The sequence below is a fragment of the Triticum dicoccoides genome, chromosome 2A (genome assembly GCF_002162155.2).
Source record: "Triticum dicoccoides isolate Atlit2015 ecotype Zavitan chromosome 2A, WEW_v2.0, whole genome shotgun sequence".
Taxonomy (NCBI): domain Eukaryota; kingdom Viridiplantae; phylum Streptophyta; class Magnoliopsida; order Poales; family Poaceae; genus Triticum; species Triticum dicoccoides.
Window position 1 is genome coordinate 676,130,443 of NC_041382.1, and position 17,325 is coordinate 676,147,767.

General features: G+C 51.9%; 2 protein-coding genes across 3 annotated transcripts; both read right to left on the reverse strand.

Moving 5' to 3' along the window:
• Positions 1-589: 589 nt before the first annotated feature.
• On the reverse strand, positions 590-2,487 carry LOC119351843 (protein NRT1/ PTR FAMILY 8.2-like). Its single transcript, XM_037618634.1, has 2 exons — positions 2,351-2,487; positions 590-2,270 (listed from the first exon to the last, which is right to left on the reverse strand). Exons 1-2 carry the CDS (start codon positions 2,463-2,465, stop codon positions 631-633), a joined length of 1,755 nt encoding a protein of 584 aa, XP_037474531.1. The 5' UTR covers positions 2,466-2,487; the 3' UTR covers positions 590-630.
• A 3,803-nt stretch (positions 2,488-6,290) lies between these two features.
• Positions 6,291-8,788, reverse strand: LOC119356166 (nudix hydrolase 8-like). Of its 2 annotated transcripts, none has more exons than XM_037623083.1 (9): positions 8,504-8,787; positions 8,137-8,414; positions 7,910-7,975; positions 7,656-7,793; positions 7,477-7,554; positions 7,338-7,388; positions 7,220-7,254; positions 7,016-7,124; positions 6,291-6,772 (listed from the first exon to the last, which is right to left on the reverse strand). In XM_037623083.1, the coding sequence occupies exons 1-9, from the start codon at positions 8,625-8,627 to the stop codon at positions 6,566-6,568; spliced, it is 1,086 nt and encodes a 361-aa protein (XP_037478980.1). In that variant the 5' UTR covers positions 8,628-8,787; the 3' UTR covers positions 6,291-6,565. The 2 variants fall into 2 exon arrangements, with proteins under 2 accessions (XP_037478980.1, XP_037478981.1); XM_037623084.1 differs by having other exon boundaries at positions 6,733-6,866; positions 6,992-7,124; positions 8,504-8,788.
• Between the last annotated feature and the right edge of the window lie 8,537 nt (positions 8,789-17,325).

The window sequence follows — 17,325 nt, forward strand, 5'->3', positions numbered from 1 at the left end:
CTTGCTAGTTATTTTGCTGGAAACAGTGTATATTTTTGCCGGAACTAGCAACTTTCTTTTGCTACAACCAATCACTGGAGTTCTCTCCTGCTGAGGGTGATTTTTTGCTGGAACCGATGTCTTTTTTGTTGGAACCTTATAACGATTTTGCTTCAACCTGAGAAGTTGTTGCCTTTTCTAGATCTCTTTTTTGGCTGGACACGGCAGTGCAAACCGAAGACTGCGGCAAGCCGAAGGCGGGGTTGCGCTAGGATGCTGCAAGCATGGCGCCCGGGAGCTGAAATTGATCGATTTGATTTGTTTTCAGAGTTGCATCCATGGTGAATCGCGCTGGAATCAATGGCGGACGTGACGCAATCCTGGCAGCCACGTTGGCAGGACCTCACCGGAGCTCGTCAGGTACGGCCACAACAACGACGAGGAGGGGGAGTGGAGGTGTGCATGCGGGGGAGCGTGTGGATTCCCCTAATTTTTTTTCTCGCGAGGTAGAAGACGACACAGAAGGGGCCAAATCGAACGGCTAAACATGAATAGATCGGGTGGCTATCGTGCGACCGGCCCAACGTTCCCCTATTTTGTTCTGTCTCCTGGTTCAAGCACACACATTCAGGTTTAGCCGTTGAGGTTCACTCACTGGTCATCATCACCTCCTTCATTGGCCTCCGGGTTGTCTCCGGCTTCGGCGGTCCTCTTGTAGGCGTACCAGTTGGCGATGGGCAGGTAGACAACAAAGTTGACAACGCTGAGCACGGTCATCAGCCAGAAGAAGTAGTCGAGGTGGCCGACGTTGAGGTTCTTGTCCGGGATCCACCCTTGTCCTCCACCCCTCGTCGTCACCTTCTTCACCACCGTCACCAGCAGCGTGCTCACGTAGCTTCCCAGCGCTACCGCCGTCAGCGACAGCGCCATGCACATGCTCCTCATGGCGTCCGGCGCCTGGTCGTAGAAGAAGTCCAGCTGCCCCACGAAGACGAACACCTCGGCGGCGCCGACGATGAAGTACTGCGGCACCTGCCAGAAGATGGAGATGGGCACGATGTCGTCCTCCCCGTACAGCCCCAGCCGCGCGACCGCGCGGAGGCGGAAAACCTCGAGCACGCCGGCGGCGACCATGGAGAAGATCGAGACGACGAGGCCGACACCCATGCGCTGGAGCTGCGTGAAGCCGCGCGGGTGGCCGGTGACGGAGCGGACGGCCGGGACGAGGAGGCGGTCGTACACGGGCACCCAGAAGATGACGCTGAGGGTGTCGAAGGTGGAGAGCGAGGCAGAGGGGATGGAGAAGTGCGCGCCCATGCGCTTGTCGAGGGTGTTTCCCTGGAACACGAACACGGTGTTCATCTGCCCGTACACCGCCGCGAAGACGATGCCGCTCGCCCAGATGGGCAGCAGCCGCACCACGCTCTTGAGCTCCTCCACCTGCGTCACCGTGCACAGCCTCCACGCCGATGGCGCCGTCGCCGTCCTGTCCGCCGCCGTCTCCACGGCCGCCTTGTCGAGGAACCTGAACTGCTCGGTGTGCTCCAGCTTGCGGCTCCCCTCGATGCCGGACCCCCTGTCCGTCGTCTCGTGCAGCGCCGACCCGTCGACGGGGACGCTCAGCTTGCGCGTGGCCGCGACGAGCACCTGCGCGATGCGGGTGAGCGGGCTGCCGCCGGGGCGCTGGTGGCGGTAGAGCGGCGTGCCGACGAAGAAGCTGCCGACGGCGATGGCCATGACGACGGCGGGGATGCCGAAGCCCCAGCCCCAGCCGTAGCGCACCTGCACGTTCACCAGCACGGACGACGCCACCAGCGCGCCGATGTTGATGGACAAGTAGAACCAGTTGAAGAAGGAGCTCTTGCTCCGCCGCTCGCTCTCGTCGTGCTCGTCGAACTGGTCGGCTCCGAACGAGGACACGCAGGGCTTGATCCCGCCCGTGCCCAGGGCAACGAGGTACAGACCCACGAACACCGCCGCCGTCTGCCCCGCCGTCGGGTCGCACACCCCCTTGGCCGCGCACGTCGGCACCAGCCCTTTCACCGACGCCGCAACCGTCAGGAGGCCCAGGCCGATGACGTAGATGATCACGAAGGAGGCGATGGTCCAGAAGCGGCCGAGGTAGGCGTCGGCGAGGAAGGCGCCGATGAGGGGGGCGGCGTAGCAGGTCCCCGTCCAGTTGCTGACGGTGTTGGCGGCGTCGCTCTTGTTCATGCCCATGTTGTCCAGCATGAAGTTGCTCAGGTTGGCGCTCATGCCGTAGTACGCCAGCCGCTCGCAGCATTCGTTAGCTGCAATTCATGGATCAACGCCATGGCTGGCTAAAAGAGCAGGGCAACAACGGAGTCGTCGTTTGTATGCACGTACGTACCGAGGATGTAGGGGCAGGCGCGCCAGGTGCCGGTGCTGCTCTTGACGGCCTGGTTGCCCTTGATGTCCACGGTGCCATCTTGGGTGTAGATGGTGTCCGCGCCAACCTCCCCCATTTCCACCTGCTACTTTTTGCTGCTCAGACCTCAGAGGAGCAACTTTTGTAATGGGCAAGACAAACAGGATGGTTTGAAATTTTGAATGGCATCGAAGGTTTATATATCCAGATCAAATGAGAAAGTACAAAAGAGATGAAATCAGCCAGTCCAAACCTCTTCACATGCTGACAAATGAAATTTGTTGGAATTAACCACGACTGTGTGTCCGTACCGGTAACAGTCACCAAGTAGCTAGCTTTTATCGATCCGCCGGCGGAAACTCTCACGCGAAAAGCACATGTACGCGTACCACCAGAGAGGATTTTTTAGGGGAGCCAGTTGTGTATGCTGCATGATAGACGCTAGGACATGCATGTTGTATTCGGCCAGTCAACAAAATCCATACGCGCTGTATATATGCAAATCGATGTCGACTACGTTTGTCTATTTGTGAACATCTACTATCACGCGAACCAAGCTGTGGTTCCATGGTTAGAGGGACTATGATATCCCTAACCCACCAGGGTTCAATTCCTGATGCTCGCATTTATTTCTGAATTTATTTTAGGATTTTCGGCGATGTGCATTCAGTGGGAGGAGACGTTTTCGTCGACGACGAGGCGCCTACGATATGTCGGCTCATACGTCTGGACACGTCCACGGATGGTTACCAGTCGGATCTCAAATTTTCGCCCACACAGCCGAGGCGTAGCTCATATCTGACACCCCACATCCATACTACGCATGCAAACGTAATTAAACAACGGACAAAGAAATCGGCATCAAACGGACAACAAAATGCATATAAACCCCCTTTACATCATCGAAAAGATCACCACGGTTCATCGCTGGACAAGTTCTAAACTTAAACAACTAAAAAACAATAATATAAATGGATGAGGAGCGGGATCACCACTTCCTCGCGGGCCCTTTGCCCTTCTGGTCGACGGCGCAGCGATAGGCGCCCGTGGCTAGTGGTGAATCGTTCGAGTCGTGATCAAAGGAGTCGCCGTCATCGTCGTTGGACGAGTAGTCGACGATGACAATGAGCCCCTTCATCGGACGGACGCCATGCTTCACCACCCAAGCCGCCTCCGTCGTTCCCTCCGCCGCCTCGTGCTCTAACTGCTCAATGGCAAGCCAGAGCGCCTTAGTGCTCTTCCTCCGTAGTCGGCGACCGTCCATCTTCGCCATCGTCAGCCACCGGCTATAGACCAAAGTGAGGAGCCGCTCGTCCTCGTCGTCGGCAACCCGCGGCGGCAGCGCACAGATTGCTCCATTGCGTTCCTCTCCCTTGCCCGCTGCGTCTCACGACGCGCACCTCGCGTGCGCGCCCGAGCCGGCAGAGCAGGCACTAGCACCCTCCGCCTCCCTTGCGGAGCAGCGATTGGCGGGGAAAGGGGACAACATGGGTCAGTGCCACCCTGACGGAGCTGCGCGCGGGCCGGGAGGAGCCAGTTCCAACGTCTGCATTGCGTCGACATGGGAGCAACGACGGGGCAGATCCAAAGTTGCCCCCTTGTCCACCTTGGACTTTTCCAGCGCAATGCGGAGGCCCAGCTCGTTGATGCCGAGGTTGGAGTCGAAACTCTGGCGACTGGTGGAAAGATGTGCTCTTTTCCGACGGCGGCTACATGAATGCGGAATCCATCGGGGGGATAAATCTCAGCAGGTAAATGAGCCCAACTTTGCCGTTGTACTACTACATATTGCATTTATAAGTATCTTGAGAATTTGATGGCGATGTTCTTTGGTACATAACATAGTCATTTGTTGCATCTTTAGGTTTGGAAGCCATTTGTGTTTTGAAAGTTCGATACTCATAGTCATTTGTTGCATCTTTAGGTTTGGAAGTCATTTATGTTTTGAAAATTCGATACTTTTAGAGAAACTTGCTTGACCCCTCAATGTCATTCACGCAACTGATCCAAAGCTTAAGGAGAATTTGACCATGTGTAAGTTAATTATCCCTACTCCTAATGTCTTATTTGGTAGGATTGTATTTTTTTTGTCTCCCATTTTCGTCTGTTTTTTTTGTCTTCCTTTCCACCACCCCACCAGTTTATTTTCGTGTCACCTCTCACACAATGAAAAAAATCTAAACGGATCAAGACTTTTCATGCCGATGCAAGTTATTTAGTAATGTATTTATGTGAAATAATCAATCACGATCAATCCCTATGAAATTTAAATTAATTAATCTTACCTTAAATCAATGAATCACATTAATTTGGAAATAAATAACCGATTTTAAGAAAAATCGGTCAATAACTCTAAATCAGCACTTGGCTCTCGGCGTAGCGAGGGAAGGGGTGATGCCGTCTTCTCTTGACTATGCGGGTAGCACGGAAAGGGGTGGCGAGTGATTCTGGCATTAACATGACTTTGGCGATGGTGGCTCACTCGTTCTCGTTTCGATCTGGAGGTCCCGTGTTGGCAATGCGACCTTTCTTCCATATTGGGTCGGGTCCGGTTGTACCTCGGGTGGCTATGGCGAGGATCCAAGCGAAAGCTCTATGCTTTTGGTGGCAGTGGTGGTGATGCCTGCGGATGTCACTTACCACTTGGGGGCGTTGAGGGAGTCCTGAATTAGGGGGTCCTCTGGTGTCCGGGCTATTTGATATGGGCCGGACTGATGGGGCGTCAAGATACAAGCAGAAGGCTTCCCTCCTGTGTCAAGGTAGGACTCCCCTATGCGTGGACGGCAAGATTGGTGTCCGGATATGTTGTTTTCTTTCCTTACAAACCCTCTGTACAACCCTAGGTCCCTCCGGTGTATATATAAATTGGAGGGTTTAGTCCGTAAAGGCTATTGTAATTTTCATAGGCTAGACAGTTAAGGTTTGGCCATTACAAGTCTTCGGGAGACTCATTATTAGCTTAATCTCTCTAACAAGATAAGCATAAATTGATCTGTCGATGTTGGTGGTCTACACTAGCTTGATGAATTCCAGGGAATCAACCTCCAATTCAATAGGTAGCTTAATTCTCACTAGGGAAGGTGATATAATCCCTCTATACATGCACAAATTTCTGCCCTCTTTATTGTCGTTTTTTATTGCTTGACTTGTTTGGATCGAATTTTTATTGCTTGACTTGTTTGGATCGAATTTTCGCTGCCATTTTGTATGGATTTTGTGATTTGGGCAATTCGCTTTGTATCGGTTCGGTAGATTGGGTTGTGCGTTGCCATGGCCCCAGGAGCCGGAAGAAAATCAACGCAATTACTTCCTCCGTTCACTTTTGTAAAACATTTTCAAATTTAAGACAACACCCAAAATAGTTCAGTTTCAGCTGTCTTGAACGACTTAAGAAAGTGAACAGAAGGAGTAGAGGAGTTGGGAGAAACATGATCTTCCGAGATTAGCAGACACTGCAATCTTATAAACATGGTTGTTTCCTCCTAGTGGGTCGAGGTTAGATGGCAAGATGGGAATGCGCTCTTTGCCGGGTGCGGTGTTTCGATCGCTCATCTGCATCCGGTCAAGAAAAATAAAATAAAATGAATATTTGATGCATGAGGTTTGCTTTATTTTTTAAATTATTTAGACATCTGAGCAGCTTTTGGTAAAAAGACAAATCGATTCGTGTGAGTAGTAAATATTTTTACAGACCCTAGATTTCTAAATAATTTAAAAAATAGATCGAACCTCACGCATCGAATTATCTACCACAATTTTTTTGATTATTTTAATATTTATTTTGATTTTTCTCGTCAGGGCCGGTGAAGCTGAGCCTGGGCTCAGAAAATTTGTATGCAATTTTTATTATTTAAAATCTGGATTGTAAGTTTTTCTCGAAAAAAAAACTTCGTACCCCTACCCTCTGCATCTTCGTGAAGGATACTTTGAAGCTGAACTTTCTCTAACAATACTGCACAGTACACTGAAACTGAAAGAAAAATATATCTTCCAGATCCCTGCCATTTCTTCTAGATAACTGCCACCACCGGTACACTGACGCGAATAGTAGTACAAATTACTCGTCCCGCCCATGTCTAATTACAGTCTTCTACACGTATGTACAGAGGCCAATCCAGTTGCCTCCTTAATGCTACAACTTTGCACCACACAACGCCTCGGCGGTCGCAGAGCAAAGAAAAAGAATCCGGCGAGCCGTCAGGCAGCGTCGCAGTTGACATCCTCGGGCTCGCCCACGTTGTAGTAGAGGGTGGACTGCCGGCCGTCGAACTTGGAGACGACGTTGTGCGCCGTGAGGCCGCAGTAGCACTTCCTCAGCCGCTGGATGCAGATGTCCATGATCTTCTGGAACATGTGGTCCTCCTGGATGAAGGGCTGCTTCACGAACTCCTCCAGCGGCATCCACTGCACCACACAAAGCCAGATTACAGAAGCTTCAGCAAAGCAGAATACTCTGAACCGAAGTTTCTACTACCATGGGAGTCGATTTTCAGGTGTACTCCCTCCGTTCCGAATTACTTGTCTTAGATTTGTCTAGATACGGATGTATCTAGCATTAAAATGAGTCTAGATACATTCATATCTAGACAAATTCAAGACAAGTAATTTAGAACGGAGGGAGTAGTTTTGAAGATGGTGATGACGTACCTTTGCTGCCTGAATCTCCGTTTCGTCGATCTTGATCGCGCTCGACAGAGGCCTCAGCATGCAGATGAAGAACAGGTCCGACTTCTGAAACGCCACGTTGTGCGCGTGCCTGTCATTGTTTTACGGTTTCAGTGGTGAGTGAGACAACATTCAGGGTATCATAACAGTTTCAGAGTTACTGCGCTGAGGTGGATGAGTGTTTACCTGAAGGCAACCACATCCACGAATTCAGTGTCAACCTGCACAGAGCACCACAAGAACAATACCGTTCAGAACCAATCCTCACGAGAAAGTCTATCCAAGTGCTCGGTTTCTTTCTTACCCCTGTTTCTTCCTGGACCTCTCTGATGGCTCCCGTGTATATTTCTTCTGACTGCAAGAGGAAGAACAATTGCTTCAGTAACAGCGACACACATCGCGTACCATGGTTGCATCGCCGATGATCTTCAGTGCGTTCTTACCTCCTGAATGAACCCCGTGGGGAGTTTCCAGACACCATCCAACGCCCAGCCGCGGTACTTCTCTTGCACCACTAGGACCTGTCCGATTGTTCATGGAAATGCCATTAGTCCCACGAATTTATTCAGTCATTATCCTTTCAGATCAAAACTATTACTAGCACTGCGCGCGCGAGAGCTACCTCCATTTGATCATTGATCACGAAGCCCCCGACGCCGACCTGATGAGAAGCGTTCGCTGGGAGCAGAGACGGCTCGTCGGGGATCCAGTACGTCAGCATCAAGTAGGCCTCCTCCGCGTGGTGGTACTTGAATCCTTCCTGCACACAGATTTAGGGACATAGCATCAGTTTCAGTTCAGTGAACTACTGATTTTGTATCTAAGTTCAGACAGACTGATTTCAGTGACGACGGTAGTTAGTAATAGTATTCGTACCTTGACTGCTATGGGAACAAACTCAGATCGATCCACAGGCAGTTTCAGCCACACCCCTTTCTTTCCCTGCAAAAGGAATCACAGCACATGTAAATAACTGAACCAAGTGACAGTCAGTTGCTGATACATTTCATAAATTACTGAACTGGAGTTTTTTTTTTTTTTTTTTGCGGGGGAACTGGAGTATTTCAAACCCCCATTTTCTCCCTCTCGATCTGTGCACGTACCACGGACTGCCAGTAGGAGAGGGACGCCGCGAGCGACCGGGCGAAGGCGGCCCCGTCGGCCGGCAGCCTGTCGGCGTCGACGACGACCCCGCTGTACTCGTCCTCGGAGGCCTCCAGCACGAAGTTGTTCTCGAGAGTCGTCCACCAATGGTGGCCGGTGGAGTCGGGCCAGTTGACGCCCATCCACTCGGGCTCGCTCCTGAACAGCTTCCTCCGCGCCGCCGACCTCACCCCGCTCAGCATCCGGCCGATGGAGTAGGACGCGCTCACCCCGTGCTCTGCACAACAGCAACGAAACACAGCGAGTGAGCTCACGCGATTCAGATAGGCGCCAGTGACCGACGGAGTGACAGACAGGAGCCCGTACCTCTGGAGGAGCCGGGGCAGTTGAAGAACCTCGCGGCGCTGCCGGCGCGGCCGCGGCGGCGCCCGCCCGGCGTGGAGCAGAGAGCGGCGGCGCCGGCCGTGTCGACCAAGCTGCAGCTCTCCATCGCTCACAAGTGGTGTCTGGACTAATCCCTTACCTCTTCTAGACAAAGTGCTACCCAAGTTGCAGTGCTATCACGAGCGATGCTACCGTTGAGGTATGAACTGATACGGCGTGCGCGCCTCGCGATGTCCGGGGGCGAATGGCTGAGCTCCACAGAGCGGCCGAGGAGCTTATAAAAATCTCGGCCCACGCCCACGTCAGTGTCACGGGGATAAGGGGCCACGCCGATGGCATGGGGATATTCGCGCGCCGGCTCAGAGTTACCGCCCGGCCGCACAAGGCACCCCTAACCCGATTGCTATCATTAGGAGTAGTTCCTTCGCAGTTACCACTACGCAAGCGAACAAAAACACTGTGTATACTAAACTAACTCGACGACAGTGCGCAGGAGAAACGACACGCAGATGCAGAACCCAGACGCATGTCATGTGGGTGCTGAGAATGCTGTCTGGCCGGTGGTGGAGGACGGGTGGGCGTGACGAGGACCCGCAACGCGGGACGCATCAATCAAGTGGCATCAGCAGTGCCGTGATCGCCGCCTAATCACCCCGTCACGCGGGCCACCACCCGCCCTTCTTGTTACTAGCTTTATTGATTGATTGGTTTTAGCGGTGGTTGCAATTAGTTAGGCCTCCGTGGTACCCTGTCCGCCTCCGTCTCTGCCGCGTGACTGGGCTCCGCGTCGGAGGGGGCCATCCAGTGTAGCTGAACTGAACTAGTGCAAATTTCCTCATCCAGATATCTTGATGATTGTCTCGGTCATGATGGTGTCCTCCCTGGCGCGCAACGCAGGCTGCACGCGTCAGCGACAGGAGATTTTTTCAATTAGTCTGAAGAAAAGTAGCAGACGATTTTTCTCACTTCGTAGGGAGCGAGTGCAACCGGTTTGGATGGTTCGCGCGTTCCGCACGTGATCGATGGTGGTCGGGCGGGGAACTCGTTTGGGATTGGATTGGATTGGGCGGGTTACGTGGAGACAGGTGGTGACGCCCGGCACGCGAAAGGTGCTACGGAAGCTCGGACGGGTCTAGAAGGCGACGCCGGCGCGGCAACACGTGGGAACGACCCAGGCTGCTCCGGGAGCGGAGGAGCAGGCCGCCGCCTAGACGCGTCTCCGGCGGCCATGCACGCGACGTGGCGAGCGCTGCGTGCTGGACCGTCGGGTTCGGTCTCGTGGGCGCGGTCTGCGTTGCGGGCTCCGAGTTCCCATGCACGAGCCGAGGTGGCTGCGCTGCGAGCCACAGATCGTGGTGGTGTTCTGTTTCAATTCCAACCCGTCATTGCTGCATGCCGCCTGCACGGGCCACCGTGTTCTTCTTTTTTAAACATCTGTACAGACACAAGGGCTCACATACACGCACATACACTCATCGCTATAAACACACGAACATTTTGTTTTGTTAATGCCCAATGTCATGCTCGCTCCATTCCATTCTGTCAGGTAGCTAGCTATGTATTCCCTCTATAGACAAACCGACTGGCTAGGGGTAACTTGATTGGAAATTAAATTTGAATCAGTCGATTATTTGCTAGCCGTTGAATGTGAAATGAGAGGCCATATTTGTTTCTCCAACTTCCTGCCTCATCTACTAGGAGTATTCACCTTCTTCCCTGAAACCTCCGCACATACCACCGGCCTAACCGCCGTCCTCTGCCCCCCGCGGCCGCCAGCGCTCCCACACCAGTCCGGCTACCTCATCCTCCCCTGAAACACCGCCTACCGTCGTGCTTTCTCCGCCCACGACCATCCCTATACCCCCCTCCAACTCTGACATCGGGTCGTCGGCGGACCTCCAACTCTGACGTCGGGTCGTCGGCGGACCTCTTCCCTGAAAAGAGGAGTAATGTTTCGTCTTTGCCGTCTGTCTCGTCACGCCAAGCCTCGCGCGTTTGTCATGTTTCATGAACAAACCTAGTCGAAAGTGTGCAGTTTACTTTTTTGCCTGTCAAGCACGGATAGTTGATTGACAATTAACTATGAGTTATTAATGGATGCATCACATAACAGCCATATCTGAACCATCAGATCAAGGGGGCCGGGTCAAACATCTTCTTACGCGACCACATATATATTGGAGGTAGTGGTAATCCTAGCCACCACCTGACAAGATCGCAAATGCTCTTTCTCCTTGCGCACAACCCATCATCGTTCCTCTCGCTTCAATGCCTGGGAGCACGACGTTCATCTCCTGCGGCAACAACTTAAGCTGTCATCGAGAGGTGTGAGCGGAGGCTCCCTCGTGGATACACGCCACGACCTCATAGGCTCATACCCCTGGGGTCGGAGCCGCTTTCCTGGTTGCAGAGAGAGTGATGCTCGTCCCGACTGTGGCGTATCTCGCGCCGCCTCTCACAGCGTGGCTGGCGCCGGCTGTCTAGGAGGACTTCGACCTCCCGACAGTACATGAGGTCGTGCTTGTCGAATAGGTGCAACCGGGCACCACCAGAATGCATGTGTCCTGCTTGGAGGCTCTAGTCCTCCTCTTAGATTGAGAGCATCACGAAGGCTAGCGGTACGAGCGAGTGTGGAGGCCCCGACGGGGAGGCGGGGCATGGAGCGACGCTATCCTGCCTCGTCGCGTGAAGGACTCGCCGACCATGGTGGCAACGAGGGAACTTCGACACCTCAAGTGGCGAAGATCGACACTCTTGGTTGCCGGCCGGTGACAGACGATGTCTACTAGCCCGTCAATCTCTCGAAGGGAGGGTGAACGCGCATGGTTGCAGCGCGGCCGTTTGAGCTGCCTTGTCATCATCTAACTAACTGGCGACATGCATGTCAGTATGGGCGCGACGCTTGGCGGCGTGGTGCCCTTTGAAGGGAAAACGTCCGTAGCATCATGACAATGTGTCATTGTGAAACAAGAGAGAAGAAGAATTGGATCGGCACAACCCAAAAGGTGGCCTCAGGACGTATATATATACTCGGCCACTAGGGCACAACCGGCGCACTGAGATACATCAGATAGATACAAGTTGTTACATGAGATAATGACTACGAAGGGATAAGAGATATTAACTAACTCCATGTACAATATCTAACGTGTTTAACATCCCCCTTCAATCTAAACTTCTTACTAGAAGATTGAGATTGTGTCTGTTTGAGACAAACGCCGATTCTGCCAATGGTTTAGTGAAGATATCAGCAGTCTGTTCCTTGGAAGAGATGAACCTTACATCAAGTGCTTTAGTCGCGACCCTTTCACGTACAAAGTGAAAATCCACCTCTATTTGTTTCGTTCTGGCATGAAATACTGGGTTGGCAGACAAATAGGTAGCACCCAGATTGTCACACCACAGAACTGGAGGTCGAGACATAAAGACTCCAAGCTCACCAAGAACAGATTGTATCCAGATTACTTCAGCTGTTCCATTTGCTACTGCCTTGTATTCAGACTCAGTACTCGAACGTGAGACGGTGGCTTGCTTTCTTGAGCTCCAAGACACAAGATTGGGTCCAACAAATACCGTAAAACCACCTGTAGATCTTCGATCATCACTGCACCCAGCCCAATCCGCATTCGAGAAGCAGCTCAGCAACAACGAGGGTGATCTCCGTATGAAGAGGCCCATATCACGTGTGTGCTTCGAATACCGCAGAATGCGTTTGGCAGCTAAAAAATGCACGATGGTTGGTGTGTGTAAGAACTGACAAACTCGATTGACTACAAAAGAGATATCCGGTCTCGTGAGTGTCAAGTACTGAAGTGCCCCAACCAGACTCCAATATTTAGTGATGTCATCCTGTCCAAGAGACGATCCACTGTCCTTGTTGATCTTTTCACTTGAAGACATGGGCATGATTGATACCTTACAGTTTTCCATGTTTGCACGGTGAAGTATGTCGCCAATATATTTCTGTTGAGACAGAACAATGCCCCCTGGCGAGGACGTCACCTGAACTCCAAGGAAATAATGCAAGGGGCCAAGATCCTTGAGAGAAAACAAGGCTTGAAGATTAGCGAGTAACTTGGTTGTGGCAGATGAAGATGAGCTGGCCACGATGATATCATCAACATAGACAAGCATGAAAATAGTGACACCGCCATAGTTGAAAACAAAGAGTGATGTATAAGCCTTAGATGCCAAAAACCAAGTTGCTGAAGTCTAGAGCTTAACCGAGAGTACCACGCACGAGGGGCCTGTTTGAGACCATAGAGAGCCTTGTTGAGCTTACATTAGTATCGGGGGGCAGAAGGATCCTCACACCAAGGAGGCTGACGCATGTAGACATCCTCCTGAAGAATGCCATGAAGAAAATCATTTTGGACATCCAACTGTCGCAAACACCAACCACGTGAACCAACAATGGAAAGAACGAGACGTATAGTGACGGGTTTGACCACTGGGCTGAAAGTATCATCATAGTCCAACCCATACCTTTGCTTGAACCCCTTGGCAACAAGATGAGCCTTGAGACGTTCAACAGAACCATCAGCCTTGTGCTTGATCTTGTAGACCCACTTACAGTAAATAATGTTGACACGCCGTGGTGGAGGAACAAGCGTCCATGTACCATTTTGGTGAAGAGCATCAAGTTCTGCCTGCATTGCCGCACACCACCCAGGGGACTGAAAAGCTTCATGATGATTTGCAGGTTCACGGAGAGCAAGAAACACACGCTTGGACGGATCATATGTGATCGTTCCATCGGTGCGATGCTTAGCATGACGAGTGTTATCACGAGTCTGGGTGACCATAGCATGAACAGGTGGTGCAGAAGATCCAGGGGCCGCAGAAGATCCAATGGCGGCAGAGGCAGATGCGGCAGCAGCCGCTGTCGCCTCGGATCCACTGCTGGAGCCGGCCACGGGCTGCCGCACATGCAGAGACAAGGCAGCATCGGTGCGCGGGCCGTCAGCGCCAACCGGCCGTGTCATGCTAGGATCTGGGGCCGCGGCACCAGCGGGCCGCGCCGTGTTAGAGTCCGGGCCCGTGGACCCAACAAGCGCCACATGAACCGGGGCCCCAGGCGTGTCGGGTACGGTGGAAGACAGCGGAGGGACGGGTCCCACCACAGGCGAGGGGAGGGCGCGCCCCATGCATGGCGTAGGCGGGAGTGGAGGGAACAGGCCCATCAGTGCCCGACAGGTGGCTGCGTGGAGATGCAGACCCGTGGTTGTCGATTCCCACTGTTGTGGGCGACGCGTAATCATGGGCCGGCGCGTGATCCGAGGGAGGATCCACACCAGGATCCACGCCAGAATCTGCATGGGATCCCGGAGCTGTTGCGGGAGGGATTTTCTACGCCAGAGGAGTACCTGCATCCAGATTAGCATCCAAACCAGATGTGCCATAATTCATGTGATCATGCGGTAATAGAAGAATGGCGTGTTCTGAGACACTGGGAGGTGCAGGCGAGGTTTGGGTATCGGCAAAGGGAAAAACTTTTTCGTGAAACACAACATCACGTGATATGTAGATGCGAGAGGTGGGCACATGAAGGCATTTGTATCCGTTGTGCCGAATGCTATACCCTAAAAATACACATTGTTGAGATCGGAAAGCGAGTTTGTGAATATTGTAGGGACGCAAGTTAGGCCAACATGCACATCCAAACGTCCGAAGAGAGACATAGTCAGGTTTTTGTTGGAACAATTTTTTCATGGGACTAAGGTTATCACTGACACCACTAGGTAACCTATTGATGAGATAGCACGCAGAGAGATATGCCTCATCCCAGAAACGTAGAGGCATAGACGCATGAGATAAGAGAGAAAGCCCCATGTCAACAATGTGGCGGTGTTTTCTTTCAGCGGAACCGTTCTTCTTATGTGTGTGTGGACAGGAAACATGATGAGTAATACCAAGTTGACGGAAAAAAGTGTTGCTAAGCTTTTCGTACTCTCCGCCCAGTCCGACTGGACACACAAAATTTTACAAGAGAGGAGTCGTTCAACATGAGCGAGAAAATCACGAAAAATGTCAAACACATCACATTTTTGTTTGAGAAGATAAATCCAAACAAATTTGCTATAATCATCAATGAACGAAACATAATACTGGAACCCGCTAGATGAAGTCTTAGCAGGTCCCCACACATATGAGAATACTAGTTCCAAAGGAAAAGAGGAAACACTCGACGATCTAGGGAAGGGAAGCTGATGTGCTTTGCCTTGCTGACATGCATGACAAACATTGGTCAGAGACCGACTCGAGGACGCTAGTTTATTGGACGCCAAGATATGCTGGATGACTTGAGACACCGGATGGCCAAACCGGGCATGCCAGTCTTCAGCAGAGAGCCGAACGGAGGACAAGGCATGGGACAACATCGGCCGGATAGGATAGAGCCCGTTTTCACATCTGCCTTGAAGAAGAACCCTCTTGCTGGTCAGATCCTTCATGAGAAAATGAGTAGGATAGTATTTTAGATAAGCATGATTATCAACATTAAGACGATTAACAGAAAGAAGGTTTTTATCAGCATTAGGGACATGAAGGATATTGCGAAGTTGAAGATTGGCAGAAGGGGTGGGAAGGATCGCATGACCACGATGAGCTATGTGCAAACCTGAGCCAACAGCCGTGTGGATGCGGTCTCTCCCAGGGTATTTCTCCCTTACGGTGAGCCGATCCAGATCAGAAGTGATATGGTCGGTGGCCCCCATGTCCGTGAACCACGCAGGATCACCAAGGATGGAAGGAGGTGACGCAGCAGCAAGCCCCGCCATCTTGGAGTGTTGAGGTTAAAACGCGCGGTTGAAGCATTGGCCACACTCCCAGGCATAGTGCCCAGGGCCACGGCAGAGTTAGCATTGGACGCGGGTCTCATTACCACCCCCGTAGTCACCGTGGTCACCACCGCCGCGGTTGCCGCTGTAGTCCCCTGCTGGCGATTGCCGCCGCAGTCACCGCGGTTGCCCATGCGGTTGTTGTTGTTGTAGTCACCGCGATCGCCTTGATTACCGCGGCCCTTGCCACGGTAGTTGCCCTTGCCGCCGCGAGTGTTGTTGGTGTTGGGCTTGTCGCAGGCGATGTAGTTGACAGAGGAGCCGCCAGCTTGGAGATGAAGGCGCGTAGCATGGTACTCGCGACGACGCTCAAAGGAGAGTGCGTGCAAATAGAGCTCCCCAAGAGTCATCTCATCAATCCGAGTTGTGACAGCGGTGATGAGAGGCTCATAGTCGCTCTCGAGCCTGGTGATGATGGCGGTGATGATGTCGTCGTCCCGCATGGGGCGACCGGCCGCCGCGAGTTGATCAGCGAAGGAGCGAATCTTGGCGAAGTAATCCACCATAGAGAGATTGCCCTTGCGGAAATTTGCCATATCAAGTTTGATCTGGACAACACTAGCGTGGCAATGAGCAGAATACATCTCCTCAAGATGTGCCCAGATAGCACGAGAAGTGTCAAAGCTGATAACCTGCATGAGCACGTCGTCGGTGAGAGATGCAAGTAGGTAGCTAAGAACGATCTGGTCCTGCCGGTACCAAGTCGCATATTCAGGATTGACCGCTCGTTCCCCCTTGTCATCAGGTGGAAGCAGCCGAGGAGGTGTAGGAGAGGTGCCATCAACATAGCCTGTGACGTTGGCGATGGCGCTGTAATGAGGCTAGCGGAAGGAGGGCCAGAGGAGGTGGATGGCGCCGAGAGAGAGGCCGGCAGAGACAGCGAGGTCATAGCAGAGGAAGTCATGGCGCCGGCGGAAGGGGAACCCATCGAGCAATTACGCGAGATGGCCTGATACTATGTGAAACTAGAGAGAAGAAGAATTGGATCGGCACAACCCAAAGGGTGGCCTCAGGACATATATATACTCGGCCACTAGGGCACAACGGGCGCACCGGGATACATCAAATAGATACAAGTTGTTACACGAGATAATGACTACTAAGGGATAAGAGATATTAACTAACTCCATGTACAATATCTAAAGTGTTTAACAGTCATGCCAAGAGAAACCCGTTGCCGCGTTGCGCTCGTGGGCATGGTGATGAAGACGGGTTGAAGGAGATACGAAGCCATGACCCCTACTTGCGCCAATTGTCGACGAGTGAAGATCTCTCAGACAAATTTGAGATATTCGACTAAGGGTTATAACACTATGAAATCGCAACAAGGATTAAGACTTTGTTTGTCGAGGTTCGAACCACCGAGAAGGTGTAACACTGTAAGTCCTGCATGATATTCCTAATGTGGTTGTGCGTGAGTGTTCTCTCTTACATGATCTGAAAAAAACATCCCCTATGGCCTTGGTTCCTCCCTGATATATCCCGGGGGAGAACACATCGGCATCTACCTCTTCCTAACAAATAATACTTCAACAAGCCACATGTTACTTCTGCCATCCAAAACAAGCAATAATATGGAGATTGTGTGACCAATCAAGGGCGTGACTGCATCTAAAGAGCATGAGTTTCTTTCCCTTGAAGTAACCGTCCATAGGCGGCGCGCGGCCAGATTTGTGATCAAAGACCTCATCATCATCATCAGATTTATCCTCATCCACATAGTCAGGATTGCGCCAGCGAGGCATGGGCACAGGCCACCTGCAGTTCAATTCAATGAAATAATTTGTCCAAAACTTAACCCCAGCTTAATATGCATCAGAATACCAACCTGTTTAACTTAGTTTTGTTATCTTCATCCATTTTCCAGAAAAGCGCTCCAGAGGGATCACTATCATTGCCAACTTCACCAAGTTCACTGTCAAACATAGCAATAATAAGAATATGCTTCAGCAAGCTTCTTAAAAT